The following is a 17,911-nucleotide window of genomic DNA, read 5'->3' as shown; positions in this document are numbered from 1 at the left end:
GGTTTCTAGACTTTATATCAACATGAACTCACTTTGGACCCTTTACTTAAATAAACAGTTCACCCTCTGCAGTGAATGGGTACCGTCAGAATGAGAATTCAAACATCACAATAATCCACAAACTCCAGTCAATAATATAATTTGTGTATGAAGAAATAAGAAAAATGGAATTAATAAATGAACCTAATTTTAAGTCATGCTGCAAAAGGGTCCAAATGATGTCACTTCCTATGCATCACATTCTTTAGAATATTCAATAGTAGGAATAATTCATAAACATTTTTTACAATGACTATAGAAATGATCAACAAATCAAAAAATGTATGTAATAGCCCTTATTTTCCACCCAAATCCACATGGATAGAATCTGGTTCACCTACATTTCCACTTAACATTCTGTTTTACTACTGAATTATATTAAGACAAACACAGTTTGTTGTGCATTTATACGTGGTATTTTCTTTAATGCCATCTGATCATTTCAACTGTAATAAATAATGACTGACACAACAGTGAGAGGGGGCGGGGCATCTCACAGTGACTGGCAGCACTGTGTCAGTCAATGCCTCAACTGTCCAATCAAGGAGCAGCAGCAATTCCATCATCCAATCAGCATACAAACAAATCACAGCATAGTAAACAGCCATTGATTCTCTCCTACAGGCTGAAAAGAAAGCAGAATCAGTTCTATAAGGAACTACATGCAAAACCCTGGCTGTTGTTTTACTCACTTGTGTATTAACCCTAACTGCGTTACCTCTACGAACATCGCGTCCTTACAATCTGTGAAGCTCTGCTTGTTACACAATGCCCATCAATTACAGCATTCAAATGCCACCTGATCATTCCGAGGGCTTCTTCGAAATTCTAAACTGAACATGCTAGAATGTCCTCTAGAGTCCTTCATGATGTGCTCCTGATTAAAGTCAAACATAGCTAAACATTCGCTAATTTCTATGGTCACATACAAACATACATAAACTCATTTACAAACCACATTTAAGTGTCTTGGCCGTACAGCCCATAATAGTCTTCATGTGGAGGATAACGAGAAAATAAAAAGAGTCATTGTCAGGCCACAGCCTCTTCTCAGTCACACAGCCGGAGCATCTCGCGGCTCGTTTGCCAGGATTCCTCACACACGCGTCAAGCCCTCCTAAACACAAGGGGGCGCTACACAGCAAGCGTGTCCGGGATCCAGCGGGTGGGAGGAAAATGCAGGGGGAAGGATTCTTCACAGGTGGTCACCAATGGCATCAAACTCCACAGATGACGACCGGAAAATCGACGTGGATACAAGGGTGATCCAACTTGATGATTCCCTATGGAAAAATTTGCAATAAAACCGTTGAAGTTATCGCAGCTTGTCATTCTAATTCAATGTAATTCAAACAAACGTTCTCAAAGCATTCCCATGCTGATTTACCTGAGGTATGAGATTCTTGTGGATTCGTTTTAGTTTGGCTTTTTTGCGGCCATTTTTCGTTACTACCGTTTCTTCGTAAAACTCGTGGGCCAGGTCACCGTCCTCATCGAAGTACAAAGAGCTTAAAAACATGAATACAAGTAAAAAAAAAAAAAGTACATATGCAAAGTATAATACATTTTACAAGTCTAATGGCCTATTCACACCATGAATGATAACTACATTACCTTTGACACCAACGCACAATATTATTCTCTTCATTATAATCATGAGCTGCGTTTTTGTCATCTGCCGCTTCAAATGGTTGAGTTCTTAAAAGCAGGATTGATTCTGATTGGCTGTCAATGTTTTTGTCGTTCATCACATTTTTATGTAATTACTTATATTTAATCCTTAAATTCTTATAAAAACATTACATTTTTAGATTTTGTGTGTGATATATATGGTCACTTCATTTTCATTTTTAAAGAAAATATGTAATAAATAAGTTTGGAGATAAATATTCTATTTTCCCATATAAATAGTACCCACAATGGCATTACAACACTCTACAGAAAAATGTATTCATAAATGAACATTTTTCTTTAATTGTTTTGCATACCTTTGACTTTTTTTCCCCCAAAAGAAAAAAAAATCAAAAAGCGGATTTAATAATTAAAAATTGGTTGTGCGTATTAGTTGTCAGACACTTAAACATAAATCAGTTGACCTCTAACGAAAAATCTGCATTTTCTTAATTACATTTTGAAGATTTACTATTAAATAAATAACTAAAAGTGAGCGTTTTAAGTTTTTGTAATAGTTGCGTATGAGTCCCTCAGCTGAAAAGATGGATCTCATATCATACAGTCATTGTGGCAAAGGGTTCAAATACACAAAAGATGCTGGAAAACCAAAGAATTTGTGGGACCTGATTTTTCTGAAGAACAGCAGGCAGTTTAACGGTTCAGGACAAAGAACTCATGAACAACCATCACAAAAAAGGCTCATTTTTATAAATTCAACTATTATTTTCTCTTGTGGACTACATGTAAACGTCTTTTATGTGAAATAACTCATTCAGGTCAGTACTAAATTAAAATAATAATAAGCATTTTGTATAAGCCCTCTTATCTTGGTGAAATAATTAACATTGTGCAGATACTACAAATTGTATGTAAAATTTTGTACTGTACATGCATAGAATTTAATTTTTTATTTAGTAAGTAGTCATGAAATAAGAGGAGTAATGTATAGTCAGCTGGTCAAAACCTGATCACTCTGTCAAGGTTTATTTTGCAATAACGTATCCTAGTTAGTGTACTTTATCCTTTACCTAAAGGTTCAGTTACCTCAATGACTGTGAACACTTCGAATACGTTACTTTCAAACTCAAGAATGTGTGGTTTTCAGATGATCTGTTTCTTGTTGCCAGTGTATCTGGCACAGTGGTCCAGTTATGCTGTCACATGCCAGGAGCTGTGGTTATATTTACCTCTTCCTGGTAAACACGAAAGGGGTGGCGTTTCGAATGCTCCGCACCCGGGCCAGGCTCTGCTCTTGGCCATCTTTAGCAGGCTCATCTCCGCCACCTGAACCTGAGAACGGCCAGTAGCCTTTACTTTTAGACCCGCTGCCGCCCATCATGGGCTGCAGAACATTCTCCTCCTGCTCGGGTCACACTCGGGACAGCCGCACAGCTCTGGAGGAAGAACCAATAAACTGTTATTGAACTCATACTGTTAAATATTGACATGTTTGATGTCATGAATCTGATAATGTCTGTCATGATGAAATATGGCTAGCTTTTTATGACATGGGAAACCTGTCAGCTTTACTTTCCCACTCAACCCCTCTATTAACGCAAATTCATTCTAAATTGTTTTACATTTTTAATAATGTGACATTTTACATAATATTTATGTAACAGAAATGTCCACCTCAGCATTAGCATAACATGTCAGATTGTGTTTGACAGCCAAATAACTCAACAAAAACAAGATTTGAATTTCTTATATTTAATTAATAAAACAAAATTGCATATGTATTGTTACTAATCAATTATTTAATTTTCTAATAGTCTAAATTGATGTAGCTTTCATGCTAATACCGCTAGCATCATAATGTCATACAACGTTTGAGTTTATAACATACAATTATTCACATATATAACGATGGCACTTACTTGAATTTAGTCTCCTGATGTTAAATGAAGCAGGAGAACGGAAATAATGCGAATTAACGCCGGTTTGAACAGATTTATTGAGTGTGTAAAGTCACTCATAAACGAACCGCTGCAGATCAGAGTGAATCAAGACACGCTCAGCCGCTCAAACCGGAAATTACATGTAGCGCTGGATAGCATAAAAGTTCACGATTATATAGAATAAAAGTCTTTATTTTATTTTTCCTAGTCAAACTTTATTTATTATTGTCATGATATTTCATTTTATTGTCACTTGATTTGTATTTTTTTTAAATCCATTACATAATCAAAACGAAAGATTTTGAGACTATTTATTGTTAAGCACCTAACATTGGAATCACAACACACATTTATTTAATATACTGTGCACATACATTATTGATTTGATTTTTTAAAAGTCTAAATAAGTCAAAACTTAATTTAAGAATGGTTGGGCATATCAGTTATCAAACAATTAAACACAAATAATTTGTAATCAAAACTATTGCTTTCTTAACTACATGGTCGCACTGTGAAGTATTCAACAGCAGAACTTTTTCAAATAGAATTTTTTTAAAAACTAAAGGATTTCCCTTTACATTCATGTAACAGAAGTGAATAATGAAGTTTCATTATTATTATTAAATGTAATTAATTAGGGCCCAAGCACCGTGGTGAGAGGACTCTACTGGGATTGCTGATTCTTATTCTTCTCCAAAATGAATTGCATTGAGGGCCTAAACATGCTCGAAAACTCAGTAAGCTTTGAACACACGTGGTGAAAATTTAAATCTGATATGGGTTTCAGAAGTGGGTGTGGCACAAATCTATAACATTTCCGTTTTTGCCATTTTCAGGCATTGTATTTAAATGATCTCTTCCTAGAGATTTAAACAGATCAACACCAAATTTGGTCTGTGTGATCTAAAGCCCTTTGTGACATTAAATTGCAAAGATCTTGAGTTTTCATTAAAGGACGTGTCCGTGGCGGCCCGACAAACTTCGTTGTTTCGCCATGAGAAGGGAAATTGTTATAATTCCAGCATACAATGTTTGAAATGCACCAAACTCCACATGTTTGGTAAGAGTCCTAGCATGAAGACATCTAAAGGCCATAGCGCCACCACCTGGTAGCCGGAAGTTTGGCACATGTAAATGACTTTGACATATTCACTGTAAATATATTTATGTTTTTAACGTAATGGTTTAATTTAATGGCTCCTGCGCACAACAAAAACAGTCATCTTAAAGGGGAAAAATATTTTATTTAATTTCATTTGCAGTGAATATCCAATATATACATGGGTGCTTCAATATCTGACAAGTATTGTATCACTAAATGGTGTTATTTTAATACTGACATTCAAATATTTTTTTTTCCCTATTACATGTATAAATGACGCTAAAAATACTCTATAATCTGCATTTATGTATTTCATTCACCACAGACCAATCTGTGGCTCACACTGGAATGTCACTCCACATCTGGATCTAAAGCTACGACCGCAGCATTTCTTCCAGTTTACCGTCACACTCCTCTCACGCTCACCAGTCACGCTTAAACACACGCTACTCCTCTCTCACTGCATTTCCCTTTCACTTTTGACCCTTCTCATGTCCACTGCAGGACATAGGGTTCTTCCACACACTCTTTGGATTCAAACAGTAACAAGCTGTGTACGAGCATCCTTTCCTTCACGATTTCTTTCGTTTCTGAGGTATAAGAAGCAGCTTGTTTCAGCCTGGCGTGCTGCAGTTCTTCAGAGCCTCTTTCATCTTGTCTCTGGCCAGAGCGTAGCGCCGCACGATCTGCCGCACGTAATCCTCCTCCTCCCGCTGCAGGATGCGCAGGAAGTTCTGGAGTTCAGGAAAACTGAATGCATCCCACTGCCAGAAGAAACAACATCATGCTCATACCTCAAATGCGCATATATGTCTTTAAAAACTATTTTGCATATTTAAATTGGTATTTTTTCAGAGGAAAACTCACATTAACTTCCCCCGTTTCATTCTCTTTAAGGACTAAACTGAGGACTTTCTCGTTGGGTCCAGCACACAGGCGCAGGAAAAGCGGACGTTCGTCATCTGCTAACTTCCTTAAGTACACTAAAAAGAGAAAGATGGCATGAATTTTATTATTTGTTTATGGTGTATTAATTGTTTCCTGTAGAGAAGATGTCAGAATAACTATCAGTGGTCTCCTCACCTTGACTCTGTCGTTCGCTGCGTTCGAACAGTGAGTACTTGGCCGGATTGTCCACCACGGTGAACTTCCTCAGAAGTGCTTCGATGACCTCTCTGGCCCGCGTGCTGGAGCTGATGTGCAGGTGTTTGACCGTGTCTCTGGGCAGGTAGAATGAGGTGCGGTGCTTCAGTGCTTTGTCTTCCTGACAATTGCCATCCTGTCCCGAGGAGGAGGAGGAGGACGTGCTCCGTGGAGGAGGGAGAGACACGGGCCGGGCCAGCTTGAACTGGACCTTTATGAAGCCAGTGTAAGATCCATCACGGTTCTGATGGGGAAGACCACAAATATTTTTACAGTTACACTCTGAAGCTTAATACTTACAGGAAATACCACATATATATATATATAATATAAGTGTAACTAATATAATACTACGCATATTATTATATTATATTTACATATTATTACATTTATGTACCATTACAATGAAACACCACAAATAAATATATACATACAATAATATAATGTATAATACATTATGTATTATTAATATAATTATAATCTAGGCATCACAGATATATAATAACATTGTTAATTTTAATATGTATCATTTTGTTTTATTATATTGCAAAAAGTAACAAATACATATTTTTATGAATTTATAAACTATATATGTATTTATAAATTTTGTCATTATATAAACTAATAGATTACATAATAAATTAAATGATTTACTGTGTGGAGACGTGCTGATATTGCTGAAGCGCCAGCAGAAAACAGTGTAAAGAAATACTTTATCAGCGGAAGTTAAAAGCAGCTTGTAAGTGTATGTACTTGTCTTATTAGTGTTTAGCGCAGTTGTCGTTGGTAGGAAACGCTTGTTTTGTTTACTGTGTGGAGACGTGCCAATATCTCGTTTGGTCTCGTTCTGTCTCGTGTATCTTGTCAAGTGTCTACACTTGCTTGGCCATTTGTTGTGGTAAAATAAGGAAAGTGTGTTCAGCTAAATTCAATTAGTATTTTGTTAGATGGGTATAATAAAAAGCTTAGTTTACCGCGGCAGTTGTCTGCTATTTACATACCCTGTACAACTTTTTGCACATTCCTCTTATTATTATCTAAGTCAACAACATACTGACCTGCACATTTATATTTATATTTTTTATCTTTATTTTATTTAATTTTTTTCTACTTTTCTTTCTCTTAATATTTGTATTCTTTATAATTGCACTGTCCTTGGAGCGGACCTGACCTACATTTCACTGCTGGTTATACTCTGTATAATTGTGTATGTGACAAATAAAAAAATCTTGAATCTTGAAGTCCTCCTCGTGTGAAGACCGAAGAGTGTAAAGACCATCGACTCTACCGTGTGACTCCACCGGGCTGGGACACCGGCAAAGGATATAAGTATCGCTTTTGATTTCTCTTCTTTTCTACTACTTGTTTCACTTCTGTTTCAGTTTTTATAACCATTTCTTACTATGTGTAAGTTGTTGTTTTTAGCATGTGTGTTTGGCAGTGTTATTTCTTAGGATTACTGATAAACTATAGTGTCGTGATTTGTATTTGTTATCTACTTTAATTTTAGTTAAATATTGTCTGAATTTATTATGTCTGTATAGGTCTTTTATTAAGTTTTAGTTTTATTTCATTTGAGTTATTTTAATACTTCAGCAAACCAAATGAAAAAATAAATAAAATAAATAAAATAAAAAAATAATAATATATATATATATATTGAATTTATAAATGTGTATGTATATATATATATATATATATATATATATATATATGTGTGTGGGTGGTTGTACATATACATATATATAGTTTTTTTTTTTTGGTGTTTGGCTTAGTGTTATGTTAGAATCTTTATTATACTCTTATACCTTTTGTTCCTGAATATTTTGAATTGTTTTTAAGCTTTAGTTTTTTGTTTTTCATTTAAATGTTAAGTTTTGAAATTTTGTTGTATGCATTTGTCATTTTTATTTTTAAAATGTGTATAGGTAACATTTATAAAGTTTTAGCTTTGGATATATTTTTAGTTGTTTTAATACTACAATTGATTGCTTCTGTTGTCCTCATTTGTAAGTCGCTTTGCATAAAAGCATCTGCTAAATTACTAAATAATAATAATAATATACACATATATATATATATATATATTTTCTATATAAGAAATAGTATTCTATATTATTATATAATTATTTTAGATTTAAATAAAATTAAACATTTCTTTTTATTTGGTAGAATAAACTGTAAATGTATACATAAAGGACATATATGGTAATATGTCACATTACTATATACAATTATAATTATATTATAATAATTTTTTATAAATGTTGTTATTATATAAACTAATAGATTATATAACAAATTAAATAGAATAATAACGTCTGTTTATTCTAAGCACTGCACGCTCATCTGCCGCTTTAAATTCTCAAGCTCATTACAGCAGGATGGATTCTGATTTGGTGTCAATGTTTTTATCGTTCATCAGCTGGAAAATATCATTCTGAAAGTGATCCCAACGATATAGTTTCTCTGTGCCTTTATCGTTATAGCTGTGATGTGGACTCTGCTTTTCTTTAATATCGAGAACAATTATTGGAACTATATCTTTATCGTTATCTTTATAGTTATCGTGTTTGGTCTGAACCCTAATCCAAACCCTAACCATATAGTAAATACATGTAGTTAATTAATATTAATCAGTACTTAAATGTATAATTACACTGTAACAATGACACCTTAAAATAAAGTGTAATCTATATTTACATATTTAACACTGAAAGTATTCCTTACCAGAACCATGAAGAGGTTACTGTTAACCTGAGCATTGTATTCTTTCACTTTCTGTTGTATTTCACTGAGGGACAGCTCCTGTTTCCTGCAGTCCACTGGCTCATCCTGTGGGACAAGAGAACAGTGTGAGATGCATCACATGACCACAAGAGACCACAAGAGACTCAGATTGACTGATGGATTCCTCAAAATATATAACAGGGGTGCCCAAACTCAGGAGATGGTCCTCACTGCAGAACTCAAGATCCAGGGGGCGTGGTTGGATCTAGATCCAATTCCTCCCACCTTACATACACCTAAACCTACCCGTCTCCACCCCCTGATCCCTAAACCCACCCATCTCCACCCCTAAACCTACCGGCCACCAAGACCGAGTTTGGGCACCCCTGATATATAACAAACAGAGAAGATATGAAAACTTGACCATTTGTCCTAAACACTAATATTCATGGGTTTTTCTGAGACACAAATCAACAAGGATCTGATTTAGAAGAACTTTGACAAAAACAGTCTATTGAACAACAATAGCTGGTTGTGTTTGTAGAGCAGAACAATTGCAATCTGAGGCATAACGTGGGTTTGAAATAGTCTTTCAGATCCAGCTAGATACCTTTACCCACGACTCAGAGAGAAAACAACCCTCCCTCATCCAGAAATAGCAGACAGGAAGTGGAAACACACAGACACAGTTCCACACTCGCACATACACATTCATGTCGACTCTAAACGCTTTCAGATTTCAGTCAGTCCATTACCTCTAAAACTTCACACATATAAAATCTTCCTAAATTTGTGGAGGAAAGTGATTCCTACATTTGAGAGCCAGCTATTTTGTTTAAAGTAGTTATATTTATTATAATTAAATGGAAATCGACTCAATGATACTTAACTGTTTTTAAGTGTCTCTAACTTGTTTGTGTTGTAACATTCTGTGATGAAATTGATGTATTGCTGCCCATTTTGGCCAGGACACTCCTGCGAAAGAGATTTTTAATCTCAGAGAGTCTCTTCTGGTTAAATAAAGGTTAAATAAAATAAAAATAAAATTATATTAAGTATTTATCATATGTAATAGCTACTTAAATTAACAAGTTAATATAAATATTTTTAAAATTCAATTTATTTGGTCCTTTTTACATTATATGGTTATTTTTTGTAAAGCTGTACTGTGAAAAGTACCATATAAATTGAAATAAATATTAATAAATACATAATTTAACAAATATATAATAAACACGTAATATAGGCCTATAATTAATAAAATTGCTGGGTTTTTTCTAAAAATTATTACAGCCTATTTTAAAAATAATTTATAAATTACAAATGCATAAGACGAACTCCACAAATAATGTACAATTTGGTGCTTTGCACCACTAAAATAATACAAAGTGTTTCATTGAAGTCACATAAATAAAAATAAATCTGGTCCAGCTTTATGTCTGAATAAAAAAGCTGGTGTCATGAATAGTAATAACGGTTTAATTAAGAGTCAAGTCTTTATATTTATTATGTACTATATTATGAACAGATTGCAGTGATTCTTTGATTATCACGTTAAGAGCTACTCAGCCTGACGTCATCTAAAGAGGAAACCCCCCCAGCGTGCACGCGCACGCACGCACACAAATAAATAAGTTTAAAATATTATATAAAAAGACAATAAATATGTAAAAATAATATATAATTAGATTCAAACTACTGATTATACTTTTTAAGAATTCTATACATTACTTAAATGTGTTCTCGAGTTCGTGAGTAGATGTACGCATCATTTAAAATAAACACGCACGCGCGTAACTGTTACGCATTGGATTTCCGTTAGTTCAGTTTCACCCGTTCAAACTGGACTATAAAGTCGCGAAGCCGCCCAAAAACACCAAAATAACACGCAATGACGGTTAATATTGTATTCTGTATGACTATTAACCGCTGTCTTACTTTTTCCTTGCGTCTTTTGGTCTTTCTGAGCGAGGTGCGCGCGGTGTAGAAGAGCTCGAGCTCGTTCTCGGAGTCGCTCTGGCTGCAATATCCGCTGCTCGCGCTGCTGCCCCAAGTCATGTCCAACCGCTCGCAGTCCGTCATTATCACACCGACACCGAGCGAACCGGGACTGTGTGAGAGCTTCCGCTGTGTCTGAGGAGGATGATGTGGCTGTCTGACCGACCTCGTGCAACCGGGACGCAACCGTTACAGGCGTGATTCGAAAACCCCACCCTTCCGCTGAGCTCCGCCCCTCGGGCTGAGTTTACAGCAAACAGGCTCCTCCCCCAAATAAGTCCTGCCCCGCCCCCTGAAACCCAGCAGAACAATGGAAGATGGTTTGCTGTTTAAAACGTTTCTAAATATTTTTCAACCAATCAAAATATAATTACACCTATAAATAATATAATTATTTAAAAAACGTACATACAGTAATATATGTAAGTTTTTATATATACATTATAAAATATATAATGTATTTATAATAGTATAAATACATTTTAAATAATAATAATTGTTATAATTATTATTGTTGTTGTTGTTATATCCAAAAATAACAATTTGCTAATCTGCATAAAATTCTATAATTTTCAAAAATGTAATGTTTCTAAAAATATAACAATTATTTTAAATAGTACATTTATAATAGTTAATAATAGAATACATGTACTTTAAATACATATACACTATAAAGCATATAAAATGTATATTAGCAATAATAATAATTATTAAAATTATTCAAAATTATTATCATCACATGCAAACATTTAGTATGACAAAAAGGCCATGCAACAAACAATGTCACTTCAGTGGGCAAATAAAAATAAAAATATACATCTATATATAATTATAAATGAATTATAAAAATAATTACATACAGTAATATTTGTTAAACAAATATATTAAATTTATTTTAAATACAACATTTATAATAGTATGTTTATACTCTTATGTATATAAAAGGTATTTAATATTAATAATATAATAATTATTTAAAATAATAATATATAAGTATTATTTAACAGTAAATAATACGTATATATCAATAATAATAATACCGGTAATAATATAATAATTTTTATTATTACATCATCCAATATGACCAATTAACAAACATTTGATATGACAGAAAAACTGTGCAACAAACAAACAAATCACTTAACCACTACTGCTGAAAATGAAAAATATAATTTACAAATAATTATAAAATAATGAAATAAACATTACATGTAATTAACATTTACATTAAATAATACAATTATAATAGTAAATAACAGTATGAATGTATTTTACATTATTATGTATATAATAATAACAACAACAACAACAATAATATTTACTATTATTATTATTATTACAGGCATAATTGCTGGTTTTCAGGAGGATATACACATATATAAATATTTCATATATCCTGGGCCATCTGCAAAAAATGTGCTGCTGGAAAAAGTCATGTGTGTATTTAAATGGATTAAAAGCATAAGATAGACCATCACGCAAGTGTTGCATGACCAATTGAGATTTTAAGATGATTTGCACATTTGTAATTAGATAAGAGCTCCATTGTGAAACACCATTGACTTGAGCTAATTAGTTCATTCACCCAGCTGTCAGTCCTCCACCCTCCCCCGTATCACTTTCACACCATTACTCAACACACACTCACTTACACTGAAAATCAATGGCAGATCCCTCCTTCAATGTGACAATAACCTTCCATTATTATGTAAATAATAGCTAATTATAAACCAAATACCCCATGCAACTTTAAATATACAGGCATGGTTCATAAATTTAATATTTTCAGAAATCTTAAAAAATAGATAAATCTAAGAAACTATTTACATTTAAAATGCTAAAATGTAAGTAGCTGCTCCTCTGTGGCGCTGTCGTAAATTGTGCACGTCATAGCGTGTGTAGGACGGTAATAAACCCGCACTGATGGCATATGGTGCATTGAGACGCTGATCTACGTCTAGCGACAGATGACAGGGTGGAACAATTTAATTATGTTTAAATGTAACGCCTGCGCACGTCTCTGATTTACATTTACTGGTAAACTCTTCTCTCTAGTAGTGTTAGAAGTTCGCTCACCACATTAGTGTCCGTCTCGATAGTGTCCTCGCAGTAGTTTAGCTGTTCGCTGACGGCGTCGCAGTTCAAGCTGCAGTCCAGTTGAATGAAGGGTTGACAGCGGTAGTGACAAGTGTAATTACAGTCTAAAAACACACAAACGTTCATTTACAAACCGAAACCACAAATACGTGCTGTTTTGAAGAATATGGGTAAAGAAACTGTTGACGGTACCCACTGACTTCTATAGTATGGAAAATAAAACTATGGAAGCCAATGGCTACCGTCAGCTGTTTGGTTGCCAACATTTTTCCAAATATCTTCTTTTGTGTTCAACAGAAGAAAGAAACTCAAACTGTTTTGAATCATGAAGGTTTGTAAGAATTTTAATTTTTGGGTGACTGTCCCTTTAAATACAGTTCTCCATTCACAGAGCAACAGTTTAAGAGATCAGAAGTCTATTTTTGGTGGCACAAACTGAACCTTTGTAAGAGCGGTCAAGCGTTTCCAGTCCAGAACGGTCTGGTTCATCATGAATGAATGTACCGCGCCGCCTGCTGGTCATGCTCATGTATATTCTGGGTTACATGATGAACAAGTCATTTATCTGTGGTCTGGTTTTGACTGACCCATTTTTCTCAAGGCCTTACGAAGTGTAAAAACAATGCTGTTTATGATCGTTTTAATATTTGATCACGTATTATGAAGAAAGAGAAAAACAGAGAAAACTATATTTTTACCTTTTCTGAAGAAAATGCGGGTAGTACTCACTGATTCAACACCAAAAGATATTCTGGGATGTCGTCAGTCCAGAGAATTGCTAAGGTGTTCTGGCTGGTTGCTAAAGCATTCATTTATGAATTAATGCAGTTATTTATGCATTCATTTATTTTCTCTATACTATTTTTGTTCTTTATTTTCTATATTGTATCTGTTCTGTTAGTTTGTTTGAGCAGTTTTTTACTTGAAATACATTTGAAGCCAGCTGCACATATTTTAACAACAAATCTGCATGCCATTAATTAATTTATATTTTTTTCATAATGAAACAATTCAGTTAAACACATAATTCAGGTATTAAATTATTAATTTATTTGATTAATTATTTATTATGCATTTATTATGATTAATTGCATCCAAAATAAAAGTTTTTTTTATATAATGTACTGTGTATATTTATTATGTATATATAGACACACACATACAATTTATATTTTGAAATTATTTACATGTATATATTTATATTCATATAATTTATATTATATATAAATATTTAATATATAAACAACATATTTTGAAGTGACATACTGCCAAGTGGTGACCCATACTCGGAATTCGTGCTCTGCATTTATCCCATCCAACATGCACACACACACACAGCAGTGAACACACACACACCGTGAACACACACCCGGAGCAGTGGGCAGCCATTTATGCTGCGGTGCCCGGGGAGCAGTTGGGGGTTCGGTGCCTTGCTCAAGGGCACCTCAGTCGTGGTATTGAGGGTGGAGAGAGCGCTGGACATTCACTCCCCCCACCTACAATCCCTGCCGGCCCGAGACTCGAACCCGCAACCTTTGGATCACGAGCCCGACTCTCTAACCATTAGGCCACGACTTCCTTTTTTGTATGTATATATTTTTCTTAAATATATACATGCATGTGTGTGTATTTATATATACATAATAAATATACACAGTACACACACATATTATATAAACAAAAACTTTTATTTTGAATTAATCACATTTGACAGCACTAATTTCTTTATAGATTTATGTATTAATACATGTATTAGTATTTTTTATTTGCTTATTCTATTTGCATTATTTGCCAAATTTTTATTAAATTTTTGTGTTTATGCATTTGCAGTATTTATATGCTTATGTTGAGTGTTATTTTATTTGCTATGTTTGTGACTTACTGGCCATAAATAAACTGATGACATTATTGATTGATTTGCTGTTTACACACCCACACAATCTCTAAGACGCTTTCTAAACTGTCTGTTTCCCTGTCTAAACATCCTTTTCCTATTGGCTTACGCTCTCTGAGGGCCAGATTGTCTTGACAGCAGCAGAAGACAGATATGGCAGTGGAAATGGTCTCGATTATCTCCTAATGACTCACGTGTGCAGCGGAGGCTCTGATGGTACAGGCCCCAGATGAACTCTCCGCAGAGGTCACACCAGCTCAGCTGCGTCTGGCTGCAGGGCTGGAAGTCGTGTCCCCATCCCGGTTTACACGTCAGCCAGTCGGGGTCCTCCAGACGCACACGCTCCCCCACCATCCGCACCACCTTCTCTTTGCTCCACCTTTCCAGAGTGGGTCCTGCATGGGGTGGAGGGGGCGCTAACTCGATGCGGTCATCTGGAGTCAAGTCCTGCAGTTCAATAAGTTCACATTTTGCCATATTGAGAGCACAAGAGGCTGAAAAGCATGGCTCAGTAGGTCATGGGAGATGATTTATAATTTAAGACCACATCAGAGCGATCCAGTTAACGCCAAACCAGGCAGACAGACTTCGGGTCTGGTTCTGTTGTGTTTGCATATCCAGGCTCAGAACAAACATGGATCACTCTGTCAATCCTACAGTCTTAATATAAAAGAGATGATGGTTTTTTTGATGAGTTTTCAGAAAGATGTCAGTTTTCAGCAGCATCTGGTTCAATCTGAGGAAAAACAACAGAGATTAGATTAGATTATGCTCTATATTGTGGTTCTGTATGATTACAGCAAATGTGGATAGTTATAATATCTCTCATCTTCAGAGGACTCCATTAAATATATATATTTATATATATATATATATATATATATTTTTTTTCTTTAAGTGAGGACCCGTGATATTTGTTGAACAGATTTAAATGTTTAGTCTGTAATTTTTAAACATCAGTCAGAAAGTCTACACATGGGAATATATGTGGATATGTGAAACGAATCTGTCCTTTACAAAACCACTTGACAACATCTATCTGGAGGCTGATCAGTATGCGTGAGGAGGGATATTGCACTCAAGGGTGTTTTGGACTATTTTTATTGTAGGTCACCTCTTTTGGCTACTGTCCTAATCCAGAGAACAGGCCTGAAAAACCAACCATGAACAGAAAGAGGCGTAAAACTGGGTCACAAAAGCATAGCAAATAAATAAATAATAAAACAGACAAATAAAGTGAAGAATAAAATAGAATAGAATCGAATAATAGATACAGATTAGATTTGAAAGCATGTGCAACTGGCAAATTACTTAATGCAAATAATTAGCTAAAAGAATAAGCAAATAAATAAATGCACCACTAAATGTGTGACTACTTACATAAATGTATAAATCTATAAATAAATGCTGAAAAAAAAAATTCAATTAATAAATGAATTTTGTTTTAATAAAATTAATATATGAATGATTAGAATACGGATTAGGTGTTAAAATGTGACTTCAAATGAATTTACTGCATAAACTAGTTAATAAGTAATAAATGCATAAATAAACAGAATAGAATACAATATAGAAAATAAATCAACAGGATAAGAAAATAAATAACAGCATAAATGAATAGATGCATGAATGCTTAAATACTAGAAATTATAAATTAATATAACATCTTGATAAAAACTAATGTGGAAATGTGTAGTATTAATTGCAGACAAATGACACACAGAAAAGACTAATAAACAAATATAAGGAAATAATCTCTTACAGATTAACTAGCAATTTGACGTCATTGGAAAAAAAGACTACAAATGTAAGAAAGTGCGCCTATGATGTGTCAATTAAAGTTAGATTTCAGTTTTCACTCGTATTTGGACGTCTTGTAGTAACTGTGTAAGAAGACAAACCTACCTTAAACCAAAACAAGTCACTTTTAATGGTCAGACTGACAGTAAACGCGTCGGTTTCCTCACATTACGCGTAATCTGCGCGCATGACGCGCGTTTGAGAGCAGATCACGCCAGTGATTGCGCAAAACTGAGGAAACGTCTTCCATTACGCTCAAGACTGAAGTGAAAATGATCCTCTAACGTTACCGGTGTAGTGCCGAATTCTGACCCCCGCCAGATTATTACCCCCCTAGTATTGTTAGGTTTAGGGTTAGGTGTGGGGGAGGGGTTAGGATTAGGGGTGGGGTTAGGATTAGGCAATCAGGTGGCGATTTCAACGAGGGGGGTAATAATTTGGCAGGGAGTCGAAAATAGGCACAACACCGGCAGCGAGATGTTTTCTCGTGATCCGCGGTCGTTTCTCCTCTGAACGCGCACCTTGTCCAGCGCGACCGCTAACGCGCGTTTCTGCGCATGCGCCGTAGACTCAGATTAATGTTTAATCCGACGCGATCTGTCCTAGTTTGAGCGGACATCATTTCCTGAAACATTTGGTGGACCCTCTGGTCTTTTATTGCGAACCCCCGCCTCTGGGTCTGTTTACAATGACCTTATTTAAAATGAAACTCGTTCTTAAAGGGACAGAGCATCTAAAAATGATTCACATCACTCTTTCCTCTGTGGAACAAAAACAAGATTCTTATAACGCAGCACTTTCCCATAAAAGCGCTCCATAAAACTATCTCGTTTTTGACAGTTCTTCAGGATATTGCTACAGAATTGTGCATACGTGTTGGATATGACTTTAAGAAACTGAAAAATTGCAAATCAGGAGATCAGTTCCCATTTTCCCATGTGAAACTTTCAGTGCATGACTGCATCAAAATCTAGTGCACTTAACTTGCTGCACACTAGGAGTTGGCAGACGTCCATAGGCTTGATGTAACTCTTATTCTCTGATAGCGGATGTCTTCTATCATCAGGAAGGGAGGTCTGGAGACCCACAGGAGGAGATAAGGAGGCTGGATGAAGGACAGCGGGTCACAGGAATTGGTCATGAATGTCTGATTTTGTTACAGTCATTGGATTCTCCAGTCATTTCATGACATTTCACTGAACAAACTCTATTGTTCTCCCTGATATGTGACTGTAACTATATTAGGGGCCAATTTGCAATATTTTGATTCAGAACAATGGCCAGCATGCAGTTATTAAGTCTTTAATCAAGAATATAAACGGTTTCATTACGCATGGGTCAATCCCAAGATGGTCTAACACTATCACACAGCATCAATAATTATAATTAATGTTCACTGCTAATTTTTGGTGCAGATATCTTTGGAAATGACTGAAGGCAACTATTTTTCTTAAATGCCAGGATCAAAGATTTATTAAATTATTTATTGCTTTGATGCCTATGCATTTCTAATTGGTTTTGCGTTGATCAGTGCTA

General features: G+C 34.9%; 2 protein-coding genes across 5 annotated transcripts; both read right to left on the bottom strand.

Annotated features, from left to right (window-relative positions):
- Positions 1-3,742, bottom strand: LOC306867186 (tumor suppressor candidate 2-like). Of its 2 annotated transcripts, XM_079412766.1 has the most exons (5): positions 3,591-3,730; positions 2,901-3,107; positions 1,654-1,737; positions 1,427-1,547; positions 439-1,322 (listed from the first exon to the last, which is right to left on the bottom strand). In XM_079412766.1, the coding sequence occupies exons 2-5, from the start codon at positions 3,050-3,052 to the stop codon at positions 1,257-1,259; spliced, it is 423 nt and encodes a 140-aa protein (XP_079268892.1). In that variant the 5' UTR covers positions 3,053-3,107; positions 3,591-3,730; the 3' UTR covers positions 439-1,256. The 2 variants fall into 2 exon arrangements, with proteins under 2 accessions (XP_079268893.1, XP_079268892.1); XM_079412767.1 differs by lacking the exon at positions 1,654-1,737 and having other exon boundaries at positions 1-1,322; positions 3,591-3,742.
- Positions 3,743-4,837: 1,095 nt separating this feature from the next.
- Positions 4,838-17,065, bottom strand: LOC306867459 (ras association domain-containing protein 1-like). 3 transcript variants are annotated; one of them, XM_079413118.1, is made up of 8 exons: positions 16,843-17,065; positions 15,690-15,724; positions 14,770-15,311; positions 12,661-12,785; positions 8,587-8,691; positions 5,797-6,100; positions 5,581-5,696; positions 4,838-5,477 (listed from the first exon to the last, which is right to left on the bottom strand). In XM_079413118.1, exons 3-8 carry the CDS (start codon positions 15,050-15,052, stop codon positions 5,328-5,330), a joined length of 1,083 nt encoding a protein of 360 aa, XP_079269244.1. In that variant the 5' UTR covers positions 15,053-15,311; positions 15,690-15,724; positions 16,843-17,065; the 3' UTR covers positions 4,838-5,327. The 3 variants fall into 3 exon arrangements, with proteins under 3 accessions (XP_079269244.1, XP_079269245.1, XP_079269243.1); XM_079413119.1 differs by lacking the exon at positions 16,843-17,065 and adding an exon at positions 16,481-16,556; XM_079413117.1 differs by lacking the exon at positions 15,690-15,724.
- Between the last annotated feature and the right edge of the window lie 846 nt (positions 17,066-17,911).

Source organism: Barbus barbus, assembly GCF_936440315.1.
Source record: "Barbus barbus genome assembly, chromosome: 49".
In the NCBI taxonomy this organism is placed as follows: Eukaryota; Metazoa; Chordata; class Actinopteri; order Cypriniformes; family Cyprinidae; genus Barbus; species Barbus barbus.
The sequence above is the reverse complement of the archived record's forward strand: the minus strand, read 5'-3'. Positions and strand labels throughout refer to the sequence as shown.